Here is a 12619-nt window from a genome sequence, read left to right on the forward strand (position 1 = left end):
CCCAGGAAAGCACCCCCTGACAGTCAGGGTCTCCTCTGTGAGAACGGATGTCACTGGCCCATGGGGCATTCAGATTTGAAACAAAAAGGAGCATGTCCTGGCACAGAGAAGGGGGGCGTGCATGTCAAAGGGGCCCGAGGACAGTCTGGACTCCACCATCTCCTACCTGTGATTTTCACTCATTCGCCCATTTCTTCACTCAGTGAGCCACCCCACATTAACTTGACACCTACCACAGGAATCACTATGCCTCATAGACAGCAGCAACAATACTCAATAAATATTATCTTATTAAAATCAGAATTGACTTAGACCAGCTGGCTCATTGTTTTCATCATCCATAAAGAGAATAATACACTGAAGGCACTCTCGGAAAATGTACCTGCAGTGACAGGAGTGACCTATCTTTCCTTCAGCATTGAGGACACACAGGCATTCCTCTGGGATCCAAAATGAACCCATTCTAAGGAACGGGACCACTCCTTGGTCCTCATCTGCTATCAAGTCCTGTTCTAGTAAGGTGGGCCTTGGAGTATGCCAGGATGCAGGGACATGGGAGCCACTTGTCTGCTCCCCACACCAGTTCTGCTCTGAAATACAAGTCAGCACAGGGAGTTCCCCATTCCTGCAACCCCACTGTCCTTTCTCAGCTATGGGGCCACAGATAGCAGTAAAATGAGAAGCTATGCTGCCCAAGTCTTTAATGTGGGACACAACCAGGAAGTACACACAGAGGGACCCATGGAACTTTGCTTGGAAGGGCAATGGGTAACACAGGGGAACCCATCCACATCTGTTCTCCCTAACTCCCCAAAGTTGGAGCATGAGAAAGAAAACAGACTTTGTGGATTAAGTCAGAGTTTGAATCTAGGTCCATGATATAGATCTGGGGACCTCGCTGAACCTCAGTCAACCTATTAAACAAAGATGAAATCACCTCCCACAAAGGGTTCTTTAATACACAATAGGTACCTACTAAATGTGTTTCTCGCTTAGGAAAACATGTATCTCCCTAATGAAAGAAATCCACAAAGACCTTGTACACATCTTGGACATGCAAGGAGTGAGGAAAACCAACCCAATCAAAGACTGCTCTATGGGGCTTTAAGCACAGGAGGTAACATTCACATGCTGGCATCATATAAACAAACAGGGTCTGGTGTCCAGTGGCACCTCCAGCAGCACCTTTCCAGATCAATGCTCAAGTGCCCTCAGATGGAAGTACTACACCACCACCTGTAAGGGCAAGGTGTCAAAAAAAAAAAAAAAAAAAAAGGCTGAAATTCATTCAGACTTTGCAGGGGACAGAGGAACATGGTAAGGATCACCATGGGGCTGCAATCAACAAAATCATAAATAGGAGACGGTTAAAAACTCCAGGCTTTTCAATAATAACAACAAAAGGCAGGGGTGGAGTAGGGGAGGGGAGAGAAATACTGAACTAAAAATATCTATCCTCCAACTGCAATGTTTGTACCACACTGGGATTCGGTTAAAGCAAATAAATTTAAAAAATATATCTAAGGTTAACTGGAGAACACTGAACACTGGACATTTGAGGAATTATCATTAATTTTTTTAGGTATGATGATGGTATTGTAAATATCTTTTACTGATAAATACTGAATTATTTGTGACTGAAGTAATATCATGACTTGGATATGCATCCAAATAATCTGAGTTGGGAAGGGGCTAAATTGAGTAAGAATGAGTCTAATCAACCCTGAGTTGATTACTGCCAGAGCTGAGTGATGGAGTCTCATTAAATGATTCTCCCTTTTCCAGAGACTTAAAATTTTCCACTTTTATTAAAAGCTCATGAGTAAACCATAGGCCAGGAGGGAATATTCACAACATGTGTAACTGAAAAGACACAAGAAGAACTGCTAGAAATTAGCAAGAAAACACACACAACCCAACAGGAAATGGGCATAGGCTCCAAGTCACAGAAATGGAAACAATATATGAGCTAGCCAATGGCAAGATGGTCCACTTCACTCACGATCAGAAAAACACCAGTTGGGGATCCCTGGGTGGCTCAGCGGTTTAGCGCCTGCCTTTGGACCAGGGCCTGATCCTAGAGTCTCAGGATCGAGTCCCATATCAGGCTCCCTGCATGGAGCCTGCTTCTCCCTCTGCCTGTGTCTTTGCCTCTCTCTTTCTGTGTGTCTCTCATGAATAAATAAATTTTAAAAAGAAAAACACCAGTTAAAACCCACCTCAGGCCCGGGAGTGTTGGTAGAGATGTCAAAGTGTCAGCAGGAACTCCTGCACACTCGCAGAGGGATTGTAAACAGGTATTTAAAAAAAGAAGTAAAACTCATTGGTGTTTAAAGTACCACCCAACTCAGCAAATTTGCCCTGAGGCACGGGTCTCGGGGAAACACTGTTATGTTTAGTGGATGTAGGAAGCGCTAATAAAGGTCCACCAGGATCGAAGAGAGACAGGCAGACTGTGTGTGTCTCCTGACCAAACACATGGCCCCAGTGACAGCAATGTTTGCAGAAAAATTACACCTACATCCCAGCCCCCAGACCCAAGTGCCAATTCAAGAAAATATAAGCAACAGAGAGGCACAGAGAAGATCATGGCAGAGGTGCCATCAGCCAGTTTCAAGTGGTGACAGGACTCAGGGTCTTCCACAAATACAGGTTAAGGAAGAGAAAGGAAAGAGTGGTGAAGGAAGATTCTATGAAGACAGAAACATCAGCAAGCAGTTCAATTTAAGGACAAAGAGAGTGGGATGGTGGTAGGCGGGGGCTGGAGGAGGGAGCAATGGGGCACCAAGGTTTAACGGGACAGAGCTTCAGCTGGGGAAGAGGACAAGTCTCAGGAGATGGGTGGCAGTGAGGGTTACACAACAATGTCCACATACCTACACCACACCACCAATGCTGAACACTAGCTAAGATGGTACATTTCAGCTTATATTTCAGTAAAGTCAAAACAACTACATTAAAAGAAAAATAAATCAACACACAGACGTAACCAATGACAACACAGAGATCTCATGTGGATCCTAGTGTCTATACAGAAATCAAGGGTTATGGAGGGGTGACAATATTATATTTATGGTTTCCTTTTTTTTTTTTTTTTTAAGATCTATACAAAGAGGTCTAGAGATGAAGTAACACCTAGTATCTGATTCAAAATAATAGAGAAGGGAGATGGGTGCGGCTAACTTTAAACAAGACCGAGTACCACTGAGGACAGTTCTACTTGATGAGGATACAAGAAATTCTTGAATCTGTGAGCATCTAACATTGGACACGATAAAGCTTTGAAATGAAGACGCTATTACAAACATGTACTAAAGGACGAAATGCTCTCAGCATCGCAGTTTATGATAGCAAAATAATGCAAACAACCTAACTATGCATTAAAGTGAAACTGGATTAAAATTATCATGGTACTTCGTGCAAGAGAGAACTCAAGAGTCAAGGAAGTGAATGAACCCGACCAGGGCCCCTCAACCAAGGTGGTTTGGCCCCCACCCCTCAGGGAATGTCTGGCAATGTCTGGAGGCATTCTTGGATATTGTGATGGGGTGGGGTGCTACTGGCCCCTAGTGGGTAGAAATCAGGGGTGCTGCTAAACATCCTATGATGCACAGGACGGTCCCCAGAACAAGTAATTATAATCATCCCCCTTATCTGTGGCGGATATATTCCAAGATGCTCACACTGGATGTCTGAGCTGTGGACAGTACTAAACCCTACATATACTCTGCTTTTCCCTGTATGTGACACCTATGACAAAGTTTAATTTACAAATTCTGCATCTAAGAGATTAGCAACAACAGCATGTAACAGAACAATTTTAACAATACCCTATAATAGAAGATGTGAGTGCAGCCTCTCTCTCAAAATATCTTATTGGCCTCTATTCTCCCTTCTTTCTCATGATGACATGAAGATGAAACAATGCCTACGTGATGAGATGAAGGAGGTGAGTGATGGAGGTGTTGTATGTAGCATCCAGCTACCAATGACCTTCTGACAACTCATGAGAAAAAGGGTCATCTGCTTCCAGATCCTGGCAGGTGGAACCACAGATATGTGGGGACCACCCTAAGTGGCCCAAAGTATCAAGAGGGTCACAGTTTTAAAATTCCTATACTAGATCTGTGTGAGATACACCCCAAACCACAATATTGAATTAAAGACAAACAAAAAACAAGGGGCAAAGAGATACACACAAGTAACATCACGTAGGTAAAAGTTACACAAAACCCACGACTGTTTGTTGCTCATGTAAATTTACGTGGCAAAGTGTAAAAATAGGAAAGACAGGGCTATACACCAATTGCAGAATATTGATTATGGGGTGCAGGGGCAGGAAATGTTGCAAAGGGGAGACTTCAAATAGACTCAGTATCGTGTGTTTATTCCACCCCTTCCCACCCGAAGCAAACCCAAGTGTAGGGAAGGTCAATGCACATGAAAGCTGGACGGTGGGTACACGAGCACTCGCTCTCTCAGTCCCTGTACTCTTCTATACCCTCGCCATTGCCAAAGATGAACAAACTGAACAAGGTGGCTGTGGGCAGCAGAGCCTGCGTAGACAGACAAGGCAAGCAGAAGAACGAGGCTGAGACCTTCCCAGGTGGGAGCACTCACCGGTCCCCGCAGGTCAATGAGTTCCTGCCTCATCTGGGACACGAGGGCGTCCTTGGCCACCAGAGCCCTGTGCAAGCGTTCGTTGAATTCAATCAGCTCACCGTGCATCTCCGCCACCTGGAACACACAAGCACCCAAGGGTGAGGCTCAGAGGGCAGACCCATGCCCCACCCTCAGTCCCTGGTCCCACCTTCTCTGGGGCTGCCACTTGCTGGCAAGGCAACCAGGAGGTTGTGGGGGTGGGAGACAGAACACCACCTACCTATGAACTGTGCAAATGCACCTGTAAGTCAAACGCACCTGTGACCTAGTTGATGTCAATGCTACAGAAGCAATAGTTCACAGTTTACGGGCACGAAAGTGCTCTATCGGGGCCTTAGGTTTTTATCCTTCATGGACACTTTCTTCCTCTTCTAGAGCTGTGCCTGCCAAGAATGACCCCGCTTAGGGCACAGTTGAAATAACTGACCACTTCCGTTCATCAGGGTCTTGGTTCTGAAAACCAAGAAAACAGAACCAAAGTCTTGTGGCGATGGTGACAGTGACAGTGACTGACACCACAGCAGAGGCACCACTACCTCTCAGTCACTACTTGACTTATGCTAGGGAAATCCTTTCCGTGAGCTCCTTGCATCTTCGTGATGCTGGCTCTGTGAGGCGGGTATTATTCCTGCCTCTCAGAAGGGCAACGATGTCACAGGGGAGCAGCAGCTCAAGGTCATACCGCTAACAAAGGACTGACTCCGGGGCCCTGGCTCTTGACCACTGGGCCACATGCCACCATTCCACCACGTACACTGTGCCCACATGCAGCCCATTCAGGCCCGCCATGAGCCCCTGAACTTGTGCATGTTTATTCAATACCCTTGGCTCATTCCCAAAAAATAAAAAGAGGTTCCCCTAAAGTAGTCTATGACTGATGTACAGAATGAACCATGTGTCTTTCCAGCTATTAACTTACAAAAAGCACAATGATATCCTGTGGTCAAAACAGAGAGTAATTTTTCTGATTACTGAGTGATCATATTGGGGCTTAAAATCAAATTCAACTACAATTATTTGAGCAGTTCAGGGAAATGTGAGATGTCATGCTCTTTAGGAACCTTCAGAGAAGAATCTTACAACCATCTTAAAGAGAATCCCTCGAGAATTCAGAGGTCAACAGACCCTCCCCCATCCCCATCTCCCTGATTTTCCCAAGATCACCCATCCTGTACACCACAGATTTCAGCCAGGCACTAAGCATGTTCAAGACAAAAAATATCTGACCGTTGATACTATACGTAATATAGTATATGTAAATACTATACGTAAAATGTAAAACATACTGTCAGAATCAAGAAGGGATATAGGGAGACGTTTTGTGGGAAAAGAAAAGATCATTTACCTAAGTCTCAATGTCTCAGGAGAACTAAAAAGAGGGGCCATCCTCTTTTCTTTCTTTCATTCTTTTTTTTTTTTTTTTTTGGATATGTTGTTGTATAAAAGGTAAAAGGTATAAAAGGCATAAAAGGAAATAAACAAGATATTAACATTAGTCAAGGGGCATATTTTCTTCCCATTATTTCTATTTTCCCTTACTTTTTAGTTTGCTGATAATGAACACTCTTCCATTAATCAGTGGGTATAACCACTTGGGCTCTGTAAAAGAATTAAAATTCTTCACCTGGAACTAAAGGCAGTCAACATAAAATGTACCGGGCTCCCAATCAAATCCTGATGTTTCCTTCAACTTGCTCCGTGAATCCCCAACCCTGTTAGTGGCAACTCCCTGTCCCTTAAGTGCCCACCTTCTTTCAAACCAGGGTGAGATGTGAAGTGAGAATGACACAAAAGACATTGCAAGTACCATGCAATTAACACCGGGAGATAAGTCAGGGAGCCTTTAACCAGCTTCTTTTTGTACAGACCTAAAATGAATATTTCCCAGTTGTGTTATTCCTTTTGTATAGAAAGAGCTTAAGACGATCTTCTCTTGGCCTTTCACAAACAAATAACCAATCGCTAATAATGCCTGTGCAGATCCTCCATACAAGAAATCACATAAATCCTCCATGAGCTTCCTCAGGGCAGAGGATCCATTCACCACACAGTAAGCAGGAAACACACAGCTTGCCAATATTACTGCTAAATACCTGCTAACATGCCCCCACAAAACAGAGCTTTAAATAAATGCCACCGGCATTTCCAGAGCAAAACGGGGTTTTACTTTGTCTTTGTTTTGCTTTGTTTTACAGGGGGAGCCAGAGTGTTAAAAACAATTTTCCATAAATGCATAAAACATCGAAACATCCCAGCTTGCAACAGTATTTATCACGAGCTGTCAAAACCCCGGTTCTCTCTTGCAGCCAGAAGAGTGACTTGACCACGTCAGACAAAGCTTTCATTTCACGAGGGAAGGGGGGTGAGGGTGTAGGGGTGGAGGAGATCCAGTAGAACTGAGGAGACAAACCGATAAAATAATTTTGACCAATCATTAAAACTGCAATGTTCATTGTTACTAAGCTAAGCTCTGAAACTCCGAATTTCTAGATTAGATATCCCCACATGCAGCCACTGAGACCAACAGCTTTGATCTTACATAAACCATGCTGAGCTTACTGTTCCTTGAATAACTCTTTCCAAGTCTAGTGCGACTAGAAATGGATTCAAGACTCCGAGAGCCTCAGAAAAGCAGCGGAGATCATAGAAACAAAAGCCGGCAGCACAGCCACCGCCTGCTGGAGTTTCTATGAGGCTCTGAGGGCACTTCTGGTCTCGCCTGCCCAGTCTTTATTTTCAGCAGCCATGGACTTGCAGGGGATGGGACAGACACTAGCTGCCCTTCAGTCCCTTCTTGGCTAAGCAGACCGGAATGCTCTTCCCAAAGCAACATCGGATTTTCTCACCTGATGATGTTTAAAACCTTCCTTGCTTCCCACTGCCCAAAGGATGAATAAAACCCAAACGTGCTCAGGATCAGCCTTTCTCTAACCCCATCACCTGTTCACCCCCTAGCATCTAAAATTACGTAGACTTGTAGGTCTTCTATGTCCCATAGATGTGCTGAGCTCTAGGAGGTCACCCGGAGACAGGGAGGAGAAAGGCATATCTAGCAGAGGAAACTGCAGGTGCAAAGGCCCAGAGGTTATCGGAGCTGGGGCCGGGAGTTGGGGACCAGCTGAGACAGGCAGTTAAGGGCTCAGATTCTGGTGCCAGACAGGCCTGCACCTGATCACTTAGAGTGTGCTCTGGTGCCAGGCTCAACTGTGAGGAGCCTAAAGCCGCTCACCTACAAAACGGGGATTCAATGCCCTCTCTACTGCCTGGGGCCACTGTGCCACCGACAGGAGCAGCCCCACCTAACAAGCTCTGCGCTGCTCGGGGAGGAGAGCTCGATGTACAGGATGGCTGATCACATAACAGGGGAATGGAGGACAGGGCTGTCTGCAGAAGCCAGGTGCAAAGGGGCCACACGTGCTTTACCAAGGAACTCAGCTGTGGAGAGAGGCTCGCCACCCCCCAGTGAGGAAATGCCACCAACACAACTGCTGACCATGTGCCAGGCCTTATTATGGGGGAGGGGGCAGGAAGGTCCTGGGGTTCACACCCCAGAGATCAGATAAACTTAGAGCTCGCCAAGAGAGGACGGCTGGGAAAGAGGACGGGGCATGAGGGAAGGGCTCCCCCAGAGAGAACATGCAGGACTCGCTCACTTCTCCCACCAGCCTTGGCACATGCCGGGCAGCCTCCCACCCCCACTGCTCACTATGCCCAGGGCCATTTTGAGAGGTACCTCATGGATTAACAAGGTGCATGGGCTCATCAGTTACCCTTTGGGTTTTGCCCTTCAGGTTGGAGAGAAGAGGGTAGAAAGATTCAAGAAGTCTAAGTCACAGGCTGTTTGGCGACATCTATCAAACCTTTAAAACCACACCCTGGTGACTTGGCAAATCTGTTGCAGAGTTATCCAGCCCCTATACTTGCACCTGTGCCCAGAGCACCAGTTTAGCTCCAAATGGCTGGAACCTAAATGCCCAAGCACATGGGCTCACCTCCTCTTCCCCACCTCTGGTCCCTTGGCAGACATCACTAGTCGCCTGCTGCACTCCTTCCCCACAGGAGCACCCAGGCAGCCCCTACCGATCAGACACTTGGCCTGCGGATGACACCTACTTGGTATCTCTGGCATAAGGGATGGGGGAAAGCGTCATCAGGAAGGTGACATTTGAGTTGGGCTTTGGAAGCCGATAGCTTTGGAACTTCGGGAGACTGAGCAATCCACTCCAGCTGGAGCATCAGAGAAGACGATTTCCAAAAATAAGGTGGCTGTGAAAAAGCTTTTAAGTCTGTGAAAATCCCAGGAATTATCATAATTACCTGCCAAATCACGAAAGAATTATAAATTTTAAAAAAATGCCTCTGGCATTTCCTTTGATATCGGAATGTTTTATCTAATCACATTCAAGCCAATCCTGCTTCTCCCTCCCCTCAGCTACCTAATTAGACACTTCCCTGATTAACCGGGCCAAGACAGGCCCCCAGTTTTAACAGCAATGGAGGCCCTTCTGGTCACATACCCCAAACTATGTGAGAACATTCACTTAGAGGTCTCTGCACCGTAAGTCTTATAAGATGCACATGCTGTTCTTTGGTCCCCCCAACACAGGCTGCGGTGAGGGATCCAGGCCCTCTCTCTGTGATGAGGACACTGTACCTGCATCTAGGTAGAGAGGAGCACCTTGCCAGTGCCCATCTGTCTTAACCTGCTGTTGAGCCTTTTCCAGGCAATTCCATCGATCTGCTCACGTGACCCTCGCTCACGTCCCTCCTGCAGGCTGGGCCTGTCTTCCTCAAGGCTCAGAGATGCCAGGCTGTGAGACTAAGGTGTGGGAATCAGGAGGTGACAGGGTGGGATGGCCACCGTCCTCTGTGCTCTCCGCACTCCACCTTGGGCTACAGGACACAGCCAAGCCCTCCGGGGGTTAAGGAGAGGAGTGTGCCCCACAGGGTGAAAGGAAGTAGTGCAGTGTAGCCCAGCGGCTCCCAGAGCAAGTCGATCATCAGCCAATTCAAGGGCTTTTGAAAAATAGAGATTTGTGGCCCTCACCCTCAGGAACTGATGGGGGTGGGGAGTGAGGGGAAACCCAAGGAACTACTTTTTAAAGATTCCACTGGCCATCCAGATTTGGGAGCCACCAGTAAAGACAAAAGGGAAGCATTTTACACCCTAAGCTATGAATTGCAGCTGGGCTAGTCCCTCATTGTAGAAAAACTAGTGTTTCAACCTGTATTTGCAAAACAGCAATGTCACAGAAGCTTTTCCATGTGTCAGCTGTTTACTTCCAACTTCTAAGGTGAGCAAAGCCCCAAGCCCGAGAAAAACTAGTTCGAGCCACATGCAGTATAGTGCATGCAGTAGTGTGCTCGGTCTGTAGCCCTACTGCCCAGAGGGGCCCAGGAACTGGGGCTGAGACATGGACTGTGGGCTCCGGCTACCAGTCTGGAACAAGGGAAAAACAGGAGTTGACAGTACAAGTCTACAAATATTTAACACAATTTCATATTGCTATGAAATCCAGGAGTTCCATGGTTTTTCTAGGTTTTTTTGTATTGTACACAGGTGTCAGTCCACAATGAATTGGCAATTTTCTTAAAAAAAAAAATAATAAAAAACCCAGATCTTCACTCCAGATAGGCTGAAAGGCACCTATCTACATACAACACATATGCTAAATTTAACAATGTCTTCTACTAATTATCAGAAATAATTATGAATAATGATGAAAAAAGTCAAAATATAATCCCTTTTAGATAAGAGTCGTTATATATATTAAAAAAAAAAAAACAGAACCAATGCCATCAATACCTGACCTTCTTTCAGATGGATATACCTTATGTTCTTGTCCAGTGTCCATCTGGGCTTAAAAACTAAGAAAATTACCAACGTTAACGAAAATAATGAGTATCCACAGCCAGCCCAGAAACAGGTCTGGAAAAGTTATAGCTGCCATCAACCTCTCTGACCCTTTCCTATAGATGCCTGAGTGGGTTCATTTCCCAGGGGAGGAAGGTGAGGCTCAGGGGCTGAGGAAGTCTCAGGCCACAGAGTCCACGAGTGACAGCTGAGATCTGAACCCAATTATCATGGCTCTGAAGCCTGTATTCTTTCCATCACTCAACCCTTCAGGTGATGGTAAATCACCCAGCAAGGGAAATGCTGTGATTGTTTGGGGTGAGAGGAAGCCCAGGCTGACAGAGGCCAAGAGCCCTGTGTAAGGCCGACACCTAATGCCCTGCCAGGGCCACGACTCTAGACCGGATCTCCAGCTTCTAAACCCAGGCTGCTCCTTTGCTGGGGGCAGGAGACACCCAAGGATGAGAAATAGTGGGGGTGGGGAGGTTGCACAGTGATTGTGGGGAGGAAGAGTCAGGATCACAGTGCACTTACCCTGCACTAGGGCTGCTCCAGCATCTCTCCAGGAAGTGCCTCATGGGGTGCTAGGGCTCCTTAAGAGGAGAATGCTCTTACTTTTCCTCATCTTAGAGCTGAGGGAACAGTCACAGAAAGGGTGAGCGTCTTGCCCACTGCCACATAGGGAGCCAGCAGCACCAGAACCGAGATTCAGTTCTGAGCCTATGTTTTAGATGCTCTACCATGCCCTCTCCACCCACCATCACCAGGATGCTGAGCCACTGCCTCAACAGCATGGGGCCTGCCAGGGGTGACGAGGCTGGGCTTGTGGACTCAGAGCACTGCCCCCAGGGTAGCAATACTGGCACACTCACCCTCCCACCCTGGACAATGCACTGTCACATGCACACAGGTGTACACATTACCGTACACACGTGTCAGGGAAGGTACTGACACACGGGGGCACACAGCCTAGGAAAGGGCACCATCGCACATACATGGGTGCGCATGCACGCAAGCACACATGCATACACTCTGAAGGAAAGGCACCATCAGACACACATGGTGGGTGCACGCACACACACACACACACACACACCCAAGAAAAGGCACCATCCACCCTACAGAGCACAGCTGTCATTGGCAGGTGGCAGAAGACAGCCATGTGGGCTCTGGCTGCTTCCACTGCCCTCTGGGCCTCCAGAGGCCCAGCCTCAGGCCGGTCCACAGACACCCACCCCCAGGAGGCGCTGGCAGTCCAGGAGGGAGCACCCAGGGTAAGCAAGAACCTCTGCTAGGGCAGGCCCTAACTGTGGAATGCAGAGTCCCCAGGAGAACCGCAGAGGACATTCTGGGAGCGTGCAGGCCGCCCCAGAATGAGCCTTCTGCAAGGTGGTTTTTGCTTCATGTGAAGACATTTTGGAAACCAGGTTCCAAAATGAAGACAGTCCAAGGGACTATTAGGTATTACTCGAAGATGTTCAAAATCAGGATGGGGCACAAAAAACAAGGGAGCATGGAGGTCAAATCCAGGCCGTGTCCACCCACTGCTGTGTGACCGTAATTTCACATCTCTGATTCATACTACCTTCTTTGTCAAAAGAGGACACTATCCCTTATTGTTCAGGTATGTCATGAGGAGCCAAGAGAGAGAGTCCGGTAGCTACCCGGTGCTCATCCTGGTGAACGCTCCTTCAGTAATCATGATGAGCACTTTCTAGAGGCGGGCAGCGGTCCAGGCACTTTACACGTTAGCACATACAACAAGCCTGGAAGTACAGCTCTCTCCCATTTTACAGAAGATGAAACCAAGGTTCAGGAAAGGCAAGCAATTGTCCAAAGTCACAGTCTGCAAGGGGGGGGGGCAGTAACCCCAAAGCTCACAGCCCTACATCTCCTGTCTTCCAAGTCTCTCTGGTTTCCTCCTTCTTCCCGGGCTACCTTTCGCTGTGATCCTGCTGAGCTGGTGGGGGGCTTGGGTGGGGTGAGTGTCTGCTGTTGCTGAGCCCAGGAGCTGTTCAGGCTCCCTCCAATGAGGCAGCAGCTCTGCAATCTCGGGACTGGTCCTCAACATCACATCATAAAGCTGTCAAGTGACACACTCAA

At 47.3% G+C, this 12619-nt stretch overlaps 1 protein-coding gene across 2 annotated transcripts in view; it reads right to left on the minus strand.

Annotated features, from left to right (window-relative positions):
• SNX29 (sorting nexin 29) overlaps positions 1 to 12619 on the minus strand; it is a 534000-nt gene that overhangs the window by 185644 nt on the left and 335737 nt on the right. For both annotated transcript variants that reach the window (XM_072753833.1, XM_072753832.1), the window contains exon 16: positions 4621 to 4737. In XM_072753833.1, the coding sequence (XP_072609934.1) occupies positions 4621 to 4737 (117 nt within the window). The remainder of the gene's footprint in view (positions 1 to 4620; positions 4738 to 12619) is intronic.

Source organism: Vulpes vulpes, chromosome 3, assembly GCF_048418805.1.
Source record: "Vulpes vulpes isolate BD-2025 chromosome 3, VulVul3, whole genome shotgun sequence".
In the NCBI taxonomy this organism is placed as follows: Eukaryota; Metazoa; Chordata; class Mammalia; order Carnivora; family Canidae; genus Vulpes; species Vulpes vulpes.